Below are 18761 nucleotides of genomic sequence, written 5' to 3'. Positions count from 1 at the left end.
TTTGAATCAATTGAAATACATATAATGTGTACCGGGGACATTTGGGGACTACACTAATGCACTTTAAAAGCAAGGCAGTTTCTTCTTAAAGAAAAACAATTGGCGATCCATCAAACATGCACTACTTCTGGAAATAAGAGCTCATATCTTTCTCTGTCATGTTCCTGTGCTGACCCTGATCTGTGGATGAAAATACCTTTGCCAAACAGGTGACAAGCAAGGAGCAGAAGACCCTGTTACCTTACTAGGATGTGCAGTCAAAACTATTTTCTACCAGAAGCGCAGTCGCTGCATGAGACATTCAGACTATATTACAACTAATTGCATCTTCAAACACAACGTGCCCTGTCATTTTATTAATTCCTTTGCATCAATTTCTTAAAAGACCTAACATTTTGGCCCCGATTATTTGTGACATAGAGGAAGGTCTGAATTATCACATTGTTGCAGTGTTTTCTATGAAATTTTTGATTGCAAAACATGCAGTCATAGAAGTAACTGAACATAGTGGAATTCTGTGCTGAAGCTGTGATTATGATTTACTTTCTTCTATTTATTAGCTCAGCAGCCCAGTATAATTGACTGTATATGTTCTATCACTCTGTTAATCTTGCTGGATATTCTTGGTGCCTAATATATTTTACTGGCACTGTTTTTTGCTTAATCACTGTTGCCCGCAAGAAACTTTAATTTGATAATTGCATTAGCGTTTATTAAGGGTGCAGCAAGCTGGCTTCCACCACCACTTCCTCCTCTTTAAAATCCACATTCAGAGCTCTCCGCAGTTTTCCTTTCGAGCAGACAGCCTCGTTAATGTGACTGATCCTCTGTGGAGAACCGCAAGGTACGATGAACGTTCAAAGCTGCTAGGGGCGCTGCTGGCAGAGGCACACTTGCATTTATATCTCCGATTTCCAGCTTGTCTGAGAAAAAGGGGGGGGGGAGCGGGGGGTTCGGGGGAGCGCTAAACACACTGAAGACACTGATGCTTTTCAGCTGTTTTAAAAAAAAAATGTTGGCAGTTGTTTCTATTTAAGGACCTGAGAATCTTGTTGGAGCCTGAGAATCTTTTTTAAATTACTTAAAATCATTATAGGTTCCCCATTTTGGTCTAGGCCTACTTATCTAAGCCCACTGAATCTGACTGGGCGTAGTAAAACAGACTTAGCTTGTCAATCTTATTTTCCTAAAGCCCCATCCTTTTTCAGTATAAATACATATTACACTACTGATCATCAATGGCAGGAGCAAGGAGTGATGTGAACATTAACAAGTTGAGAGAGGGGCAGTTCCCCATACCTCTAGATGAGGAATTTGTCAAAGCAGTGGAAATACCTTTCAAAGGGATTGGTCTCTCGCCTTGGAGCGCCTGAGGAGGCAGATAATGAAGGCAGCTGTCCAACATAGAATGAACGTCCTGCTGGGGAAGAACTGGGTCCTTGAAGACAGCTCGTACCTCAAGAGGCTCCAAAGGCACATATCAAGAGGGCAAAGCCATGACACGGACTTCCACTCCACTAGTCACATTCGAAAGGCTTAGACAGGTGTACCTGAAACAGTAAGCCTACCTCCCAACAGACCCGTGTGTTCGACAATAGCATAGATCAGAGGATGACTGATAACCAGCCAGGACCCAGTAGACAATGGAGACCAGAGGCCAGTCCCAAGCATCTTAGGTTAGAAATCTCCCTGGGTGGAGGCATGGTAGGAACAAATATTATGCCACTCCTCGAATTCACAAACAGTGACATAAAGACATGGATGCAGTTACCATTGTCCATTCTCAAGAGGATCGCCATTTACAACTTGATTGCTCTCCACCACTTTATACACACTGCAAAACGTCCCCAAAGAAATACCAATCAATATGTTACAAACTGTCCAAACGGAATACAGAGAATTAATATGTGCAGGTAGATGTCCTAAAGTATCCCTAGCCAAGTGTCCCATAATCCCATACGAAGGGGGGGGGTCTGGGACCACAAATGTACAGCTCTACTACCAGGCTGCCAAGTATGGTGGTGAATAATGGCTAGATCTTAGGGAGCGGAAATGATCCCACTTACAGACTAGAAACACAATTCAACAACTGGCGTGACATTTGGCCTTTGTACCATTCCAGACCCCCTGCATGGGTTATGTGAGGTGACAAAAACCACACTGTTGACCTGGATAAGAGTCTTGAGATGTATCGAATGGTTTAAAAGACCCACACAGGAAACCCACCTATGGGATGGAGAGGCCTGCAAGCACTAAATGGGCCTAGGATTTTAAGCAATGGGACTCTATGGGAATGTCAAAACTGGGAGACGTCTGGAGTGACTACCATACGAAACAATTTGATGAACTCTACAGAGAATTGGTCTTACACGTTACATTTCTGGTACCTACAACTAAGGTGTATTCTTGAACCTCTTTGGAATCCCACACAGTCTCTAGCTAAATGTAACTTCTTAAAGGCTAAACTAACCATAGAACCGACCAGTCAAGGCATTTCAAGGTTATACAGTTCCCTCACAGCTAATGCCCTTGACCCATGCATTGAGTCACAAACCAAATGGCAGACGACCCTCTGTACATTCAATGATGATGATAACCTATTTGACGATCTTCATAGGACCTACTATACACCACAGAGGCTCTGGCAGGTCTTGGAAGCAATGCTGACACAACCTGCAGTTGTAAACAAATACACTGGGGGTGTCCTTTCATGTAACCTTGGATTGTCCTGTCATACGAACGTTTTGGGCACTGGTGGAGCGTGCTCTGGCAGTAATTGAGACTGCTAAAGCAGCACCAGACAATCTTCAGAAGAGCACAGACAAGTTCTACTCAATCGGTTTGGGGAAGAAAATTGAAAAGGTAAACAAAGACAACCTTAAGTACAGCAAGGAAAAGGTGTACTCCTATCCTAAGAATAGTTACTACAACCAAAAAGGGAACCAAGAAAGCCAGTCAAGCCTGAACAACACAAGAAGAGCTTTAACTTTTTCAGACACATCCGGACGTTCTGATGAACAAGAGGAACCTAGGACAAGCAGTTCAGGTCCTCCACACACATACCCCCCAGGACAACATTTTTTAGGGGTAGGAAACCCTCAGAGAGCGAGAGAATCAGAAACAGAGAATTAAGCAGAGGCTGCTCAGGGGACAATACCAACCAGTAGAGCAGCAAACAAGGTAAGGTACCAGACATACAGATGGTGAAGACAGATCCTACTAGAGATTACCCCTCCCCTTCCCTCATTCTTAACATTTCATCATAAGTCCTTAATCAGGATGAGAGGAAGGTACTAGCAAGAGGTAGGGGTTTTGTTGTCATGGAACGTCCTGACTTTTTCAAGACTAAAACAGAAATCTACCAATTGTTTAGGAAAATCAAGCTCAGGCAGGTTTTCAGGGACAAACCACTGATGGAAAATGGGACAGGCACTGAACTATGTCTGCTATCCACCTTCTACCGCCCTGCCATTTGATGCCCAAAGACATACAAACTTTAAAAAAAAAATCTAGTTATGAAACAGACTGAAGATGGCGGCAGCATAAAATCTCGGCTCGGGAGGGGCCCACGAAACATCCGTCATTTAAGGCCCAATCTCGGGGCTGCCTGCGCAGACTGTGGCTGGCGTGGCACCGGGGGGCTCGGCAGAGAGCAGGGCAGCCCATCTCGGCCGCCCGAGAGAGGATCCCGGCAGCGGCCGAGACAAAGGACGCCGGCGGCCTGGTGCTCGCCCAGGAGACCGGGGGCGAAGGTGCCTGGGCGCGCCCAAGCGCGAACAGACCGGACCGCCGAGTGAGGTGGAGGCGGTCCCGGTCACTCTGGGACGCACCAGGAGAGTCCAGAAGCGCTGTTGGAAGAGCGGGGAGGCCAGCCGCTTGCAGCCTCGCACCGGCGCGGGGCAAGGGAAACCGAGGCTTCCCCGCACTCTGCACCAACGAGAGAGCTGTGAGGAGGGCTGGGCCCCAGGGGTCCAAGTAAGGCCCCGCGCTGTGCGGGAGAGTAGCGCAAAACAGTGGTGGCTGCGCTAACCCCCAGGAAACAGAGGGGGCGCTGCGCTGGAATTACAAAAATTACAATAATTAAAAAAAAGAAAAAAAAGAGGCCGGTCAGAGAGTTCCCAGACACTGGTTGGAGAAGAGGAACATGGCCCACACAGTGATCAGCAGAGGGGGCGCGACCCCATTGCCCGTGCCACACCAGGACAGGCACTGCAGCTCCTGGTGAAACACAGATTAGAGAGACCTGGCCACCTCCAGGACTTGGGGTGTGAGGAGGCCGGAAGCTGTGGCGTGGGTTATTGAACTGGCTGAGGGTGACAGATGCGACCAGGCCATGGTGAACCGCTTGGCCCTGATGGGCAAGTAGTCGTCTAGAGACCTGTGCCGGAGTGGGCGGGACAACTGCATTGTGGTAAGGAAGGTGATACAACATTATCACCAAAAGCAGCAGACGGAGGGGGTTCCGAAGTGGCAGGCAATCCATTGTGCAGACCCTACGGAAACAAAGTCCCGTACTTGCGATGTCCCCCAAGAACCGGTACAAAAATAAAATCATGGAACGCGCACTATCAGTGGAGCGCAAGGGCGGAGACTCTCAGGACCCCACGCAATATAAAGTCCAGGACACCCTGGACAAAATCCTGGGTGCAATCTAAGACACAAAATCAACGCTACAAAGCGACATCAACCAAGTTGCAGTCGAGGTAGGACAGAGTTAAAGAGACGGAGTCCACCCTAGCACCAAAACAAAAAGATCTAACAGCCACGGTGATGAACCTAACGGACAGAATGAAGAGACTGGAGCAGAGAGCGGAGGACGCGGAGGGACGGAACCGAAGGAACAACATGCGGGTGGTTGGCCTCCCTGAGGGGGTGGAGGGCACAAACATGGTGGGATTCCTCGAGGAATGGCTGCGCACAGTCGTGGCACCGGACCGGCTGACCCCTTTCTTCACATTGGAACGGGCGCACCGGGTGCCCTCGAGGCCCCTGGCTCCGGGCAGGCCGCCCCGTGTGGTGGTTGCTAAGCTGCTACACTACAAGGACAGGGACACCCTGCTACAGAGGGCCAGAGAGTCGGGCCCATTTAAGGTGGCGAACGGAGAGGCTACGCTGTTCCCGGATTTTACACTCGAAGTCCAGACCAAACGTGCCTCATTCCTAGCGGTCAAGAGGGCCCTTAGGGGAGAGGGGATCCAGTACTCGCTCCTCTTTCCGGCGAGGCGGAGGGTGATCCAGGAGGGCCAGGCTATCTTCTTCCAGTCCCCCGAGGAGGCATGGGAGTGGCTGGAAGCACGTGGAGTTCGGTCAGAACATCGCACGAGAGAAACCCAAGTTGAGAGCGAATCCCACAGAGGCCCAGGGAGACGACGGAACAGAAACCGCTACCGTGCAGCGCCAACCCAAGCAAAGAGGGAGAAAGGAAAGAAAGCGGCCCTAAAGGCAGCGGCCGCCATGAGAGGAGAGGCATCCCACCCGGAGGGCTCTGGAGAAGATTCGGATGACATGGCTGTGTCCTCCGCGGAGAGCTCGGGCTGCACCGAGCGGACCTGAGGGTAACCTCGCAGATGAACTCGGATAACAGAGCAAATAAGATGACCCGGAGACGAGGAGACTTGCACGAGCCTGAGGCCCCTCCGAGCACGCCCCCCCCCCCCCCACATCCGGATTCTCGTCCATTCCGTCAGACTGGCGAGAACTTATATTAAACTGTTGAATATGTTGCACAGTTGCACAATTTTCAGGGCAACCTACAGTTCGAGAGGCGCACTAGGGAGGGGGAGTTGGGTTCTAGCTTTACAAGTTTTGATGGTGCTGGGGCAGATGTGGTTAAACGGTGTAAGGTGCGCTATTAGATCAGGGGGGGACAGGCCACCGGGTTGGGGTGGGTAGACCGTAATATTCTTGATATACCAACATGGCAATACCAATACTTAACGTGGAATATACGGGGTAGGGGGTCACCAGTCAAAAAGCACAGAATATTATCGTATCTAAAGAGAAGGGGTATTCAGGTGGCGATGCTACAAGAGACCCACCTAGCCACAGGAGAAGCAGAGAAGTTGAGACACAAGTGGAGAGGACAGGTGTTTGCCACGGAATAATCTGCATATGCAAGGGGTGTACTAATTTGGGTCCGTTCTGGGGTCCCATTTGAGGTAGTGTCAACTGACATAGACCGGGAGGGTAGATTTGCAATAATGGATGGGAAGCTTCACAGCACCCCGATTGTTCTGAGTAGTATCTACACTCCCAATCAGGATCAGGCCCCCTTCATAACGAGTCTATCGAGTCGCCTTACCCGACAACAGATAGGAGAATTATTAATGGGTGGAGACTCCAACAGCACACTAGACGTTGACTTGGACCGTTCCTCCCCGCCGTTACCAGGAGCAGCAACACATAAGGTAGCCAAAAAATTGAGAGAGTGGTTGGGGTCCTGGGGCTTAGTAGACGTATGGAGAGAACAGCACCCTTACGACAAAGACTACTCATATTACTCTGGTCTCCACAGTGTGCACACCAGGATAGATAGGGTGGTTTGCACAGCGAACTTGGTGCAGGGAGTGACCACTCTGAATACTTGGAGCGTACCTTATTGGACAATAGTCCCTTACTGCTTACATGGAGAGTGACCGAAAGCAGGCCCCCCCCCATCCCAGCGTGGAGACTGACCCCGGCCTCACTAGAAGATCAGACATACAGAGAAGCCCTCCGTTTACATCTGGCTGACCATATTAAAATTAATAAGGGATCTACCCCTTCTAGGTCAACGGAATGGGAAACGCTTAAAGTAGTGACGAGGGGTTACTGTCTAGGACAAACGGTAGGGGTGAGAAGATCACTGGAACGGGAGCTGATCAGACTTGAGCAGATAATACATGAAAGGGAACGAAGCAGGGGTGGGAAGGCACAGGAACAGGAGGAATATGCCCGGGCGAGGAGATCTCACTCTCAGGTCGAAGAACAACTTCACTGCCACAACATGCAAAAATATTTAGCCTCACTGCAATCTGAGGAGGGTAGATCAGGCAGGATGCCGGCGTGGCTGGTGCGGCCGGGAGGGGAGAGTGAGCCCATCACGAGCATGCGAGACAGGGAGGGGGAACGAAGATGCAAGCCGGGCCCTATAAATGATGCATTTAAAGAATATTATACTCATCTGTACAGGAGCCCGGGCGAGCTCAGGACAGAGGAACTTGATAGTTACTTATATCGACTCCCCCTGGCTACTCTGACGCACGAGGAATGTGACAGATTGGGAGGGCCGGTGACAGGGGAAGAGGTGCAGGAGGCCATCTTGCAGCTGGCTCCCGGGAAGACGCCGGGTACAGATGGCCTCCCAATGGACGTTTACAAAAAGTATGTGACGTTGTTGACTCCCCAGTTGGTGGAGATGTACACGGAGGCATTGCATCGCTGCATGATGCCTGACTCGCTTAGGGAGGCATTGGTGGTCCCTCTGCCCAAACTGAAAGTAAGGGAGGCCTCGGTGACTGATTTCAGCCCCCTATCAATGCTGAACAGCGATTTTAAAATCCTCAGCAAGATATTGGCAAACCGCCTGCTTCGCTGCATACCCACCTTAGTGCACGCAGACCAGAACGGATTTGTCCCGAACCGCAGTACCTCCCTGAACCTCAGGCGCCTACGCTATCTTACATATGCCCAGAGAAGAGAAACCCCCGTCGGGAGGGTTACTAGCAGTGGACTTTGAGAAAGCCTTTGACTTGGTGAGGTGGGACTACCTGAGGGAGGTAATGCTACTGATGGGCCTAAGGGTGGGATGGGTAAAATGGGTGGACCTATTATACGCGGCTCCATTAGCAAGGGTTGGACGGGCAGGATGGTATCTGAGACTTACCCTATATACAGGGGAACAAGACAGGGTTGCCCTCTGTCCCCACCGTTATTCGCCCTGGCCAATGAACCACTAGCTGCCAAGATGCGGGCGACTGAGTGGACAGGGGGGTGGATGGGGATAGTCAGTGCATGTTATATCGTTATACGCTGACGACATTCTCATTTACCTCAGAGAAGGAGAGTCAGGACTCCCCTGGGCCCTAGAGAACTTAGAACATTTTGGAACCCTGTCGGGACTACGCCTCAACAGGGGCAAAACATTTGTCTTCCCTCTGCTGCCGAACTGTGAGCGCCCCTCCACGTGCCCAGAGGACGTGGTTTGGGCACCACGCACCTTTATGTACCTGAGTATACAGGTGTTCCATGAAGTGGGGGACCTGCAGGACGGTAACATCGGCAGGGCACTTCGCTCTTTGCGGGCTTCTGTCGGGTTCTGGCGTTCTTTGAAGTTATCTATAATGACCAGAATAGCACTATCCAAGATGATCATGCTACCCCGCCTCCTTTATTATTTTGCTAACTTACCGCTGTTGATTCCAGCGGTGTGGTTTCGCGAATTGAACACTCTGCTTAGGGAACTCATATGGGACGAAGGCCGTAGACGCACATCGCTCTCCATCCTTTGCAGACCTGATCACTCGGGAGGCCTAGGAGTACCAGATTTTGAAACCTATTATCTGGCATCCCAACTGCAGTGGGTATCCAAGTGGTTTGCTGGAAAAGGTCATCTGGACAGATGCACTGCAGATGGCGAGAAGGGCATGGACCGGATTATTGCACACATGATAAGCCGGTGTGTGGCGCGCCAAACAGACAGCCTAATGACGAGGGTCAGCGCGGCATGCTGGAAGAGATGTACGAAACGGGTGGGAGTAGGACCGCCCTACTCGCCTGCCCTGCCACTGTCGGCACTGATGTTGGAGCAGGGAGAGGGGAGCTTAGTGGGTACTGGACTAGGAGCCTGGAAAAAAGCGGGAGTGGAGACAGTGGGGGACCTATTCCGAGATGGGGTACTGAGACCCTTCGCCGACCTGGTGGCAGGGAGTAGAATACCGCAGGGGCAGTTCCTGTTCTACCAGAAGTTAATACATATCTTGAGGGAACACTGGGGGACGATCAACGCAGAGCCCACTACCCACCGGGTATTACACCACCTATTAATATCTGGGGATGATACCCACCTCATTACTAAACTGTACCGGGCCCAAAATGAGGACGCACTAGACCCACTCCAATCCCAGAGGGTGAAATGGGAGAGGACAGTTAACAGGGACCTAACAGACATGGAATGGAATAGGGTGCTGGCGTACCCGCGGACGGTCTCTCGAAATACAAGAATAAGATACATCCAGTTTAATTGCATTCATAGGACGTACCTTACTCCACATCGCTTATCCTTAATATATGGCGGTGCCCCAAGGACATGCCCCAGATGCGATGACGCAGGCGCAGACTTTGATCACATGTTATGGAGATGCCCAGAACTCCAGCAGGGCTGGGGTACGGTACTGACCGACCTGAATAGATTATTCGATGTGGAACTGACTTTGACCCAAACGGTGTGCTTGCTGGGACTCGGAACGGGACTCTCACATGGGAAAGGGAGGGGCAGTTTCTTGGACTTAGCCCTGGTCCTTTACAGGAGGTTGATCACTATGGGATGGAAATCGCCCAAGTGCCCCCCATTGCAAATATGGAGACAGGATGTGACGAAGTGGGCTAGGGCAGAGCTACAGGTCCTGAAGGGCGAAGAGGCACGAGGCCTCCGCCAGACCCCCATAGCACCTACCTGGGAAGAAATCCTGATGAAATGGGACCGTATGACGAGGGGAGAGGAACCAACCTTAGAGGAGGAGGCAGAGACAGCAGGCCCGGGTATGGGTTAAGAGGGAAAGGGAGGGCGATTTAACAGAGATGGCACAGCATGTATAAAGGACCAGAGGTCACAGCGGAGGAGAAAGAGGAGGCAGCCAATGATCTGGAGCGGGGCCCTGGGAGGGTGGGACAGAAATAGATGGGGCTGGCCGGGCACAGACCCGGATGCCCACTTACATACCAAAGAACCAGAAGAGACAATAAAAGGGGCCCAGAACCCAACCCGGTGGAGCAATACCATGGTTTACCCCCGTAATTACACCCACCTGTGCCCATAAGCACCATCAAGTAAAGTTGTTGATTAGAGTTAGTTGAAGACTGTCAAATGTGCATAAGAGTTAAAATGGTACTATGGCGCGCACACGGAATGAATGAATATATATGAGACCTCAACAAACTGAGTACGAAGATTGTATAAGGCTGAAATACGGGACGCGGGAGTGATCCGATGTAAACAATAACACGCATAGATTGACAGTGAAATGTGAACACGAATGAGGATAGACCGGGCGGACGCAAGTTTTGATCATATCGTGAAATACACATGTATGACAGCAAAGTGTTAATAAAATGTTAATAAAAATATATTTAAAAAAAAAAATGAAACAGACTGAAGCATTAGAATAGCAAAGGCAGAAAAGATGGCACTAATGAACCTTAACAACAAAAGACAGATCACAATTAAACCAGCGGACAAGGGAGAAGTGCAGAATCTTAAAGAGAGCACCTCCTGTAAAACAGTCCTTCATGCCAAATCAACAGTACTTCACTGAGTACTCACTTAATACCCAGATTGTCAGGACTCCATCCTACTACCATATCAACATGCCAAGGACAAACTGTCTTGTTCTGGAAGGGCAAGTGGCTCCAAGCTAGAGTTTGCTTCTGCTTTTCTCTACTTTTTTGTAGCAACACAGAGGGGCCAACCCTCCCCAGCAGAGTTCTTTCTACTTCATATCATAACTTATAAACCCCTTTAAACACAGCAGCCATTAAGCCCCTCCTGAGTCATCCCATACATGCAGTCTTCCAGCCACCAACATTTCAGCAAAAAAGCTCCTTCATTAATTAAACGGTGGGGGAACCTATGCTTCAAGTGGGGATCAGAAAGGGCATAGACACTCAGACTGAATACCAAAAGCAGCTCTACATACTGAAATAAAGTGAACATTTCAAAATAAATTGCAGGGGTGGGGAGAAGGGAGGCTGGAAAAACATTTTCCTCTCTAACATTTTTATAAAAAAGCAATCAAGAAGAGGGAGGCTCCCTTAAAGAGTCTCTCCCATTTCTCTTTCTGAAAAACAAGGCAAAAGCACAGGAAAGCAGGAGTAAAACAATGATGCTGTTGATACTAACAAACAATTAAGGCATACTGACATGAAGTCCATTAAAGTGATTTTGTGGAAGATGAAAAAGGGCTTCTGCAAAAGAAAATCAAATCTTTTAAAGAACTTGGTATTTTGTCACATTATATAAGCTTCCAAAAGCAAAACATGTTATTTCTACTAACTTACCTTGCAAACATGTGGCCATTTTTCAAGTTGCCCAATAATCTTTTCATCAAGATTTTGGTTAAAAGTTTCTTTATAAAATCTTGGCAACTTTGACAACCATACACCATAACTATATTTCTTCAATAATTCCTTTAAGTTGTTTTGAACTACAGCCACATCACTGACATCAGAAAGTGCCTTGCTTCTTTCTTGGCTAGAGTTGTTAACTGAGAAGGCAAAGGTAAAGCACTTTAAAATAAGGAAAATAAACAATATTTCAATGAACAACAATTCAAAAGCATGCTGCAAGTGAAAACTCAAAAATATAGATATAGTTCAGCTCCCAAATGCTTGCCATTGTGCATGGAGCATAGCAAGAGTAGCTCTCTACTTTACATCACCACCACTACCTAAGATTACAAAACCCTGTGGTTGTTGGGTGCAATTCTCTGTGCAAATCAGAAGATTTACTGGCCTAGCCTGCCCCTTCACACAGATAAAACCTTGCCATCCTCTTACTCATCAAAATCCTCAACAACTTCTCTTCCTTAGTAAAGAAAACAGATCTCTAGAAAGAGACCAAGAAGGTACTCCAGCCTCCCGAAGATGCTAGTGTATTACAACTTCACCATACCAGTGACTTAATAGGTGATTTTGCATACAAACCTCTAATAGGTGCATTAATTGCCTAGAGCCATCTTAAGCATGGACCCTAAACATTCCTATGCCAACCCTTTTGCCTACAACTCTGGTTATGTTTTAAACACTGACCTTGCAAACAATGAGGTACTGCAGGCATTGACTTCTCTCAAGTTGATAGTAACCCAAATTTTCCTACCTATGATAATGAAAAGATGTCAGTTCCATAAGGGAAAAGGAAGCAAGGATGATGTGTTAACTGTTGCTTACCAAAAAGAGTAACTAGCATATTTACAATACCAACACTAAATCTGTTTTTCCCAAAATACCCGGAAACGCAGTACAAGGAAAGCACGCACAGACCCAGGAAAAATATCACAATAGGACAGTCCACACGCCAGTTACATTCAGCTCCATCTCAGCCTTATCCTTTGCTCTGCACAACTCTTCCATTAAAATAAAACACTGTGAACTATTATGTTACATCCCCCTTCTTTTCCAGTTCTGGAACAAGAAATCCAATCTCAAAATCACTGTAAATAAAAATTAAATTATTCATTTCCAGCATTAAATCAACAACCAGTTCACTTTCATAAAGCTACATGGAGCTAAAAATACAGCCAATAATCAATGCTATCAAAGCACTAAATTCAGTTTACTGCGTAGATACCAAAAGTGTACAATAATCCTTGCATCGGTGGCTTATTACAATAGCTAGGAATTTTCACATTCTGGGGCTAGATTGAAAATGAAAATGTCACTTACCCAGTGTACATCTGTTTGTGGCATCAGTCGCTGAGATTCACATGGTCTGCATAGCTCGCCATCTGGTGTTGGGTCGGAGTGTTACAAGTTGTTTTTCTTCGAAGAAGTGTTTTCGAGTCACTGGACAGAGTGACTCCTCCTTCTGTGCTCATTGCGCATGGGCGTCGACTCCATCTTCGATTGTTTTCCCCGCAGAGGGTGAGGTAGGAGTTGTACTATAGTAATGTGCCCGCGCAATGAAATGTGTAAGTATGTACCTATTAAAGGTTTAAATAATATATATACAAATGTACAAAATTGAAGGTAACTTCTGAACTGCTACAGGCTTCCGGGGAGGTGGGTGGGCCCATGTGAATCTCAGCGACTGATGCCACGAACAGATGTACACTGGGTAAGTGACATTTTCAGTTCGATGGCATCTGTCGCTGTAGATACACATGGTCTGCATAGACTAGTAAGCAGTTATTTCCCCATAAGCGGTGGTTTAGCCTGTAAGAGTAGAAGTTGTCTGAAATAGAGTTCTTAATACAGCTTGACCTACTGCAGCTTGTTGTGCGGATAGCACATCTATACAGTAGTGTTTGGTGAATGTGTGAGGCGTAGACCATGTGGCTGCCTTACATATTTCATGCATTGGGATGTTTCCTAAAAAGGCCATTGAAGCACCTTTTTTCCTTGTTGAATGTGCCCTGGGAGTAATGGGCAGTTGTCTTTTTGCTTTAAGGTAGCAGATTTGGATGCATTTAACAATCCATCTGGCTATACCTTGTTTTGATATTGGGTTACCTGCATGAGGTTTTTGGAATGCAATAAATAGCTGTTTAGTCTTTCTGATGTTCTTTGTTCTGTCAATGTAGTACATTAATGCTCTTTTGACATCTAATGTATGTAGTGCTCTTTCAGCCACAGAATCTGGCTGTGGGAAAAAAACTGGTAGTTCTACCGTTTGATTTAGATGGAACGGTGAAATAACTTTTGGTAAAAATTTTGGATTAGGTCGTAGGACGACCTTATTTTTATGTATTTGTATAAAAGGTTCCTGTGTTGTGAACGCTTGAATTTCACTTACTCTTCTCAGAGATGTAATGGCGATGAGAAAGGCAACTTTCCAGGTTAGGAATTGTATTCCGCAAGAGTGCATGGGTTCGAAAGGTGGGCCCATGAGTCTTGTTAGGACCACGTTTAGGTTCCATGAAGGAACAGGTGGTGTTCTTGGTGGTATAATTCTTTTAAGACCTTCTATGAATGCTTTGATGACTGGTATCCTATACAAGGAAGTTGAATAGGTAGTCTGCAGGTATGCAGATATTGCTGCAAGGTGTATTTTAATAGAAGAGAAGGCTAGCTTTGCTTTTTGTAAATGGAGCAAGTAATTTACTATATGTTTTGGAGTTGCGTCTAGTGGTTGTATCTGATTATGATGGCAGTAACAAACAAATCTTTTCCTCTTACTTGCGTAGCAGTGTCTAGTGGATGGCCTTCTGGCCTGCTTTATGACCTCCATACACTCTTGGCTAAGTTGTAAGTGTCCGAATTCTAGGATTTCAGGAGCCAGATTGCTAGATTCAGCGATGCTGGATCTGGGTGTCTGATCTGTTGTTTGTGTTGCGTTAACAGATCTGGTTTGTTCGGCAGTTTGATGTGGGGTACTACAGAAAGATCTAGCAGTGTTGTGTACCAGGGTTGTCTTGCCCACGTTGGTGCTATTAAAATGAGTTTGAGTTTGTTTTGACTCAATTTGTTTACTAGATAAGGGAGGAGAGGGAGAGGAGGAGGAGGAAAAGCGTAAGCAAATATTCCTGACCAGTTCATCCATAGGGCATTGCCTTGGGATTGCTTGTGTGGGTATCTGGACGCGAAGTTTTGGCATTTTGCGTTCTCTTTTGTTGCAAATAAGTCTATTTGAGGTGTTCCCCAGAGTGTGAAGTAGGTGTTCAGAATTTGTGGGTGGATTTCCCATTCGTGGACTTGCTGGTGATCTCGAGAGAGATTGTCTGCCAGTTGATTCTGGATCCCTGGAATAAACTGTGCTATGAGGCGAATTTGATGGTGGATTGCCCACTTCCATATGTTTTGAGCTAATAAGCTTAACTGCGTTGAATGTGTTCCTCCTTGTTTGTTTAGATAATACATTGTTGTCATGTTGTCTGTTTTGACAAGGATGTATTTGTGGGTTATGATTGGTTGGAAAGCTTTTAGTGCTTGAAAAACTGCTAATAATTCTAGATGATTTATATGCAGTTTTGTTTGATGTATGTTCCATTGTCCTCTTATGTTGTGTTGATTGAGATGTGCTCCCCACCCTGTCATGGAAGCATCTGTTGTTATTACGTACTGTGGCACTGGGTCTTGGAAAGGCCGCCCTTTGTTTAAATTTATACTGTTCCACCATAGAAGCGAGAGGTAAGTTTGGCGGTCTATTAACACCAGATCTAGAAGGTGACCCTGTGCTTGAGACCACTGTGAGGCTAGGCACTGTTGTAAGGGCCTCATGTGCAGTCTTGCGTTTGGGACAATGGCTATGCATGAGGACATCATGCCTAGGAGCTGTAGTATTGTTCTTGCTTGTATTGTTTGATTTGGAGACATGTGTTGAATGACTCTGCTGAAATTGTGAATTCTTTGTGGAGTTGGCGTTGCTACTCCTTTTGTCGTGTCTATTATGGCTCCTAGATATTGCTGTACTTTGCTTGGCTGAATGTTGGATTTTGCAAAGTTGACGGTGAACCCTAGTTTGTAGAGGGTTTGTATGACTTGATTTGTGTGGTTTGAGCATTGTGTGAGCGAACTGGTTTTGATTAGCCAGTCGTCTAGATACGGGAATACATGTATTTGCTGCCTTCTGATGTGTGCAGCGACTACTGCTAGGCATTTTGTGAATACCCTTGGAGCGGTTGTTAAACCGAAAGGCAATACTTTGAATTGGTAATGTATTCCTTTGAATACAAACCTTAGATATTTTCTGTGTGATTGATGTATTGGTATATGGAAATATGCGTCTGAGGTCTAGGGTTGTCATGTAGTTGTGTTTTTTGAGCAATGGTAACACTTCTTGTAGTGTGACCATGTGAAAGTGGTCTGATTTGATGAATGTGTTTACTACTCTGAGGTCTAGAATTGGTCTCAGTGTTTTGTCCTTTTTTGGTATCAAGAAGTACAGTGAATAAACTCCTGTGTTTATTTGTGTGCTTGGTACTAATTCTACTGCATTTTTTTGCAGTAGTGCTTGAACTTCTATCTCTAGAAGCTGTGAATGGTGTTTTGATAAATTTTGTGATTTTGGTGGTATGTCTGGAGGGAATTGCAGGAATTCTATGCAATAACCATGTTGGATAATTGCTAGGACCCATGTGTCTGTAGTTATTTCCTCCCATGCTTCGTAATATTGACCTATCCTTCCCCCCACTGGTGTTGTGTGGGGGGGGGTGAGTGACGTGTGAGTCACTGCTTGTTGGTAGTGGTTTTGGGGCTTTGAAATCTTCCTCTATTCCTAGGGAATTGCCCTCCTCTATACTGGCCCCGAAAGCCTCCCCTGTACTGTCCCTGGTAGGTGGACGGTGCGGACTGTGAGGTACTGGCTTGTGTGGCCTGACCCCGAAACCCTCCTCTAAAAGGTGTTTTGCGGAAGGTGGTATAAGATCCTCTGCTCTGCGGGGAGTAGAGTGCGCCCATGGCCTTGGCAGTGTCAGTGTCCTTTTTGAGCTTTTCTATGGCTGTGTCGACCTCCGGACCGAACAGAAGTTTTTCGTTTACTGGCATGTTAAGTACTGCCTGCTGAATTTCTGGCTTGAATCCAGACGTTCTGAGCCATGCGTGCCTACGGATGGTAACCGACGTATTAATGGTCCTTGCGGCCGTGTCTGCTGCATCCATAGAGGAGCGTATTTGATTGTTGGAAATGTTTTGACCCTCTTCAACAACCTGTTTTTCTCTTTTTTGTAGATCCTTTGGGAGATGTTCAATGAGATGCTGCATCTCATCCCAGTGGGCTCTGTCGTATCGCGCTAGCAGCGCTTGTGAGTTTGCGATGCGCCACTGGTTTGCTGCCTGGACAGCGACCCTCTTCCCGGCTGCATCGAACTTTCTGCTTTCTTTATCTGGGGGAGGTGCATCCCCAGAAGTGTGTGAATTTGCCCGTTTTCTGGCAGCCCCTACCACCACAGAATCTGGTGGCAGCTGAGAGGTGATGAATACAGGGTCCGTAGGAGGCGCCTTATACTTTTTGTCCACTCTAGGCGTTACTGCCCTACTTTTAACTGGCTCCTTGAAGATCTCCTTTGCATGGCGTAGCATGCCTGGGAGCATAGGCAGGCTTTGGTAGGAGCTGTGGGTGGAGGAGAGGGTGTTAAATAAAAAGTCATCCTCTACTTGTTCAGAGTGTAGTTCCACATTATGGAACTGAGCTGCTCTAGCCACCACTTGTGAATAGGCTGTGCTGTCCTCAGGTGGTGATGGCCTAGTTGGGTATGTGTCTGGGCTGTTATCAGACACTGGTGCATCGTACAAGTCCCACGCGTCTTGATCTTGGTCGTCGTGGCTCATGGCGGTGTGAGCTGGCGAATGTGACAGGGTGTAAGTTGGCGAAGCCGGAGTTACAGGTGGAGGCGAGGGAGGAGGTGTTACCGTCTTTGCTGTTTGTTGCTGAAGAGCCTCTCGTGCTACAAACTGAAGTGTTCTCTTTCTTTTGACAGGTGGAAGGGTACTGATCTTCCCTGTCCCCTGCTGAATAAAGATACGCTTTTGCGTGTGATCCACTTCAGTGGATTGCAGTTCCTGTTCGAATCTGTGTCTTTTCATTTGTGAAGACATAGAAAGTTCTTCAGTATAGGAGCCTGAAATTGGGTCTGTTGGTGCTTTTTTCGGCTCCGAAAACCCTGTTTGTTTTTTCGGCTCCGAGGTAACCTTCCTCTTCTTTTGTGCCGAAAAATCTTGGCCTCTATGGTCTTCGGCGCCACTGTCTCGGCGTCGATCCGTGTCGACACCGAACTCTCGGTGTCGATGCTTCTCTTTAGCACTCTCTCGGTCCCGAGGAGGCTGCGTGCCGGTGTCTCGACCGGAGTCGGACGATCTCGACACTGAATGGGCCTTTTTCGGTGCCGATTGTTGGTCACCGTGAATTTGGGTTGAGCCATGGCCGGTTGGCAGTGGCGTCCCCTGGGCCTTTTTGCCTTTTTTAATTTCTGATCTCGACGTCTTACTCACAGTTTTTGTATTGTCGAGTTCGTCGGAGTCTGAATCCTGGATGGAAAAGGATTCCTCCTGTTCCTCTTCTGTCTCGAACTGTCGATGCTCCTTTGGCGTGGACGCCATCTGCAGTCTTCTCGCTCGACGGTCGCGCAGAGTTTTTCGGGACCGGAACGCCCGACAGGCCTCACAGGATTCTTCGCTGTGCTCGGGTGACAGGCACAGGTTACAGACCGAGTGTTGGTCCGTATAGGGATATTTGTTGTGGCATTCAGGGCAGAATCGAAACGGGGTCCGTTCCATCGGCGTTGTTCTCCACGCGGTCGGGCCGACTAGGCCCCGACGGTGTGCCGAAATCTACCCCGAAGGGCACCGAAGCGCTTCGATGTTTAATGCGTTGTCGTATGTGTTTATCTCGAACCGGATCGCAACGATACCGTCGAAAATCTTCCGTTTTCAGCTATCTTTCCGTTCCGAAACTCGGAGCGACAGGAACACGTCCGAACCCGATGGCGGAAAGAAAACAATCGAAGATGGAGTCGACGCCCATGCGCAATGAGCACAGAAGGAGGAGTCACTCGGTCCAGTGACTCGAAAACACTTCTTCGAAGAAAAACAACTTGTAACACTCCGACCCAACACCAGATGGCGAGCTATGCAGACCATGTGTATCTACAGCGACAGATGCCATCGAACGTGTAGATTATGAATTTTCAAAGTACAACATAGACTGGTTAGGAAAGCAGTTAGAAAACCAAACTTGTACTGGACATAATTTTTCTTGTAATAATAAACATCAACCCTTCAGGGGGAAAATTCTACCATCCAAATCAATCCTTTTACGGATACTCAGACAAAAGAAGACATGCAAAATGACCAGATTCTGTACTAGATGCATTTTAACCCTAGGTATAAAAAGAAAGACAACCTTATTCATATCG

At 47.4% G+C, this 18761-nt stretch overlaps 1 protein-coding gene across 4 annotated transcripts in view; it reads right to left on the bottom strand.

The window, feature by feature from the left end:
- Positions 1-18761, bottom strand: part of TDRD7 (tudor domain containing 7) — a 779147-nt gene that overhangs the window by 563133 nt on the left and 197253 nt on the right. For all 4 annotated transcript variants that reach the window (XM_069236519.1, XM_069236523.1, XM_069236528.1 and 1 more), the window contains one exon: positions 11254-11459. In XM_069236519.1, the coding sequence (XP_069092620.1) occupies positions 11254-11459 (206 nt within the window). The remainder of the gene's footprint in view (positions 1-11253; positions 11460-18761) is intronic.

This window comes from Pleurodeles waltl, chromosome 1_2 (genome assembly GCF_031143425.1).
Source record: "Pleurodeles waltl isolate 20211129_DDA chromosome 1_2, aPleWal1.hap1.20221129, whole genome shotgun sequence".
NCBI classification, from domain to species: domain Eukaryota; kingdom Metazoa; phylum Chordata; class Amphibia; order Caudata; family Salamandridae; genus Pleurodeles; species Pleurodeles waltl.
The sequence above is the reverse complement of the archived record's forward strand: the minus strand, read 5'-3'. Positions and strand labels throughout refer to the sequence as shown.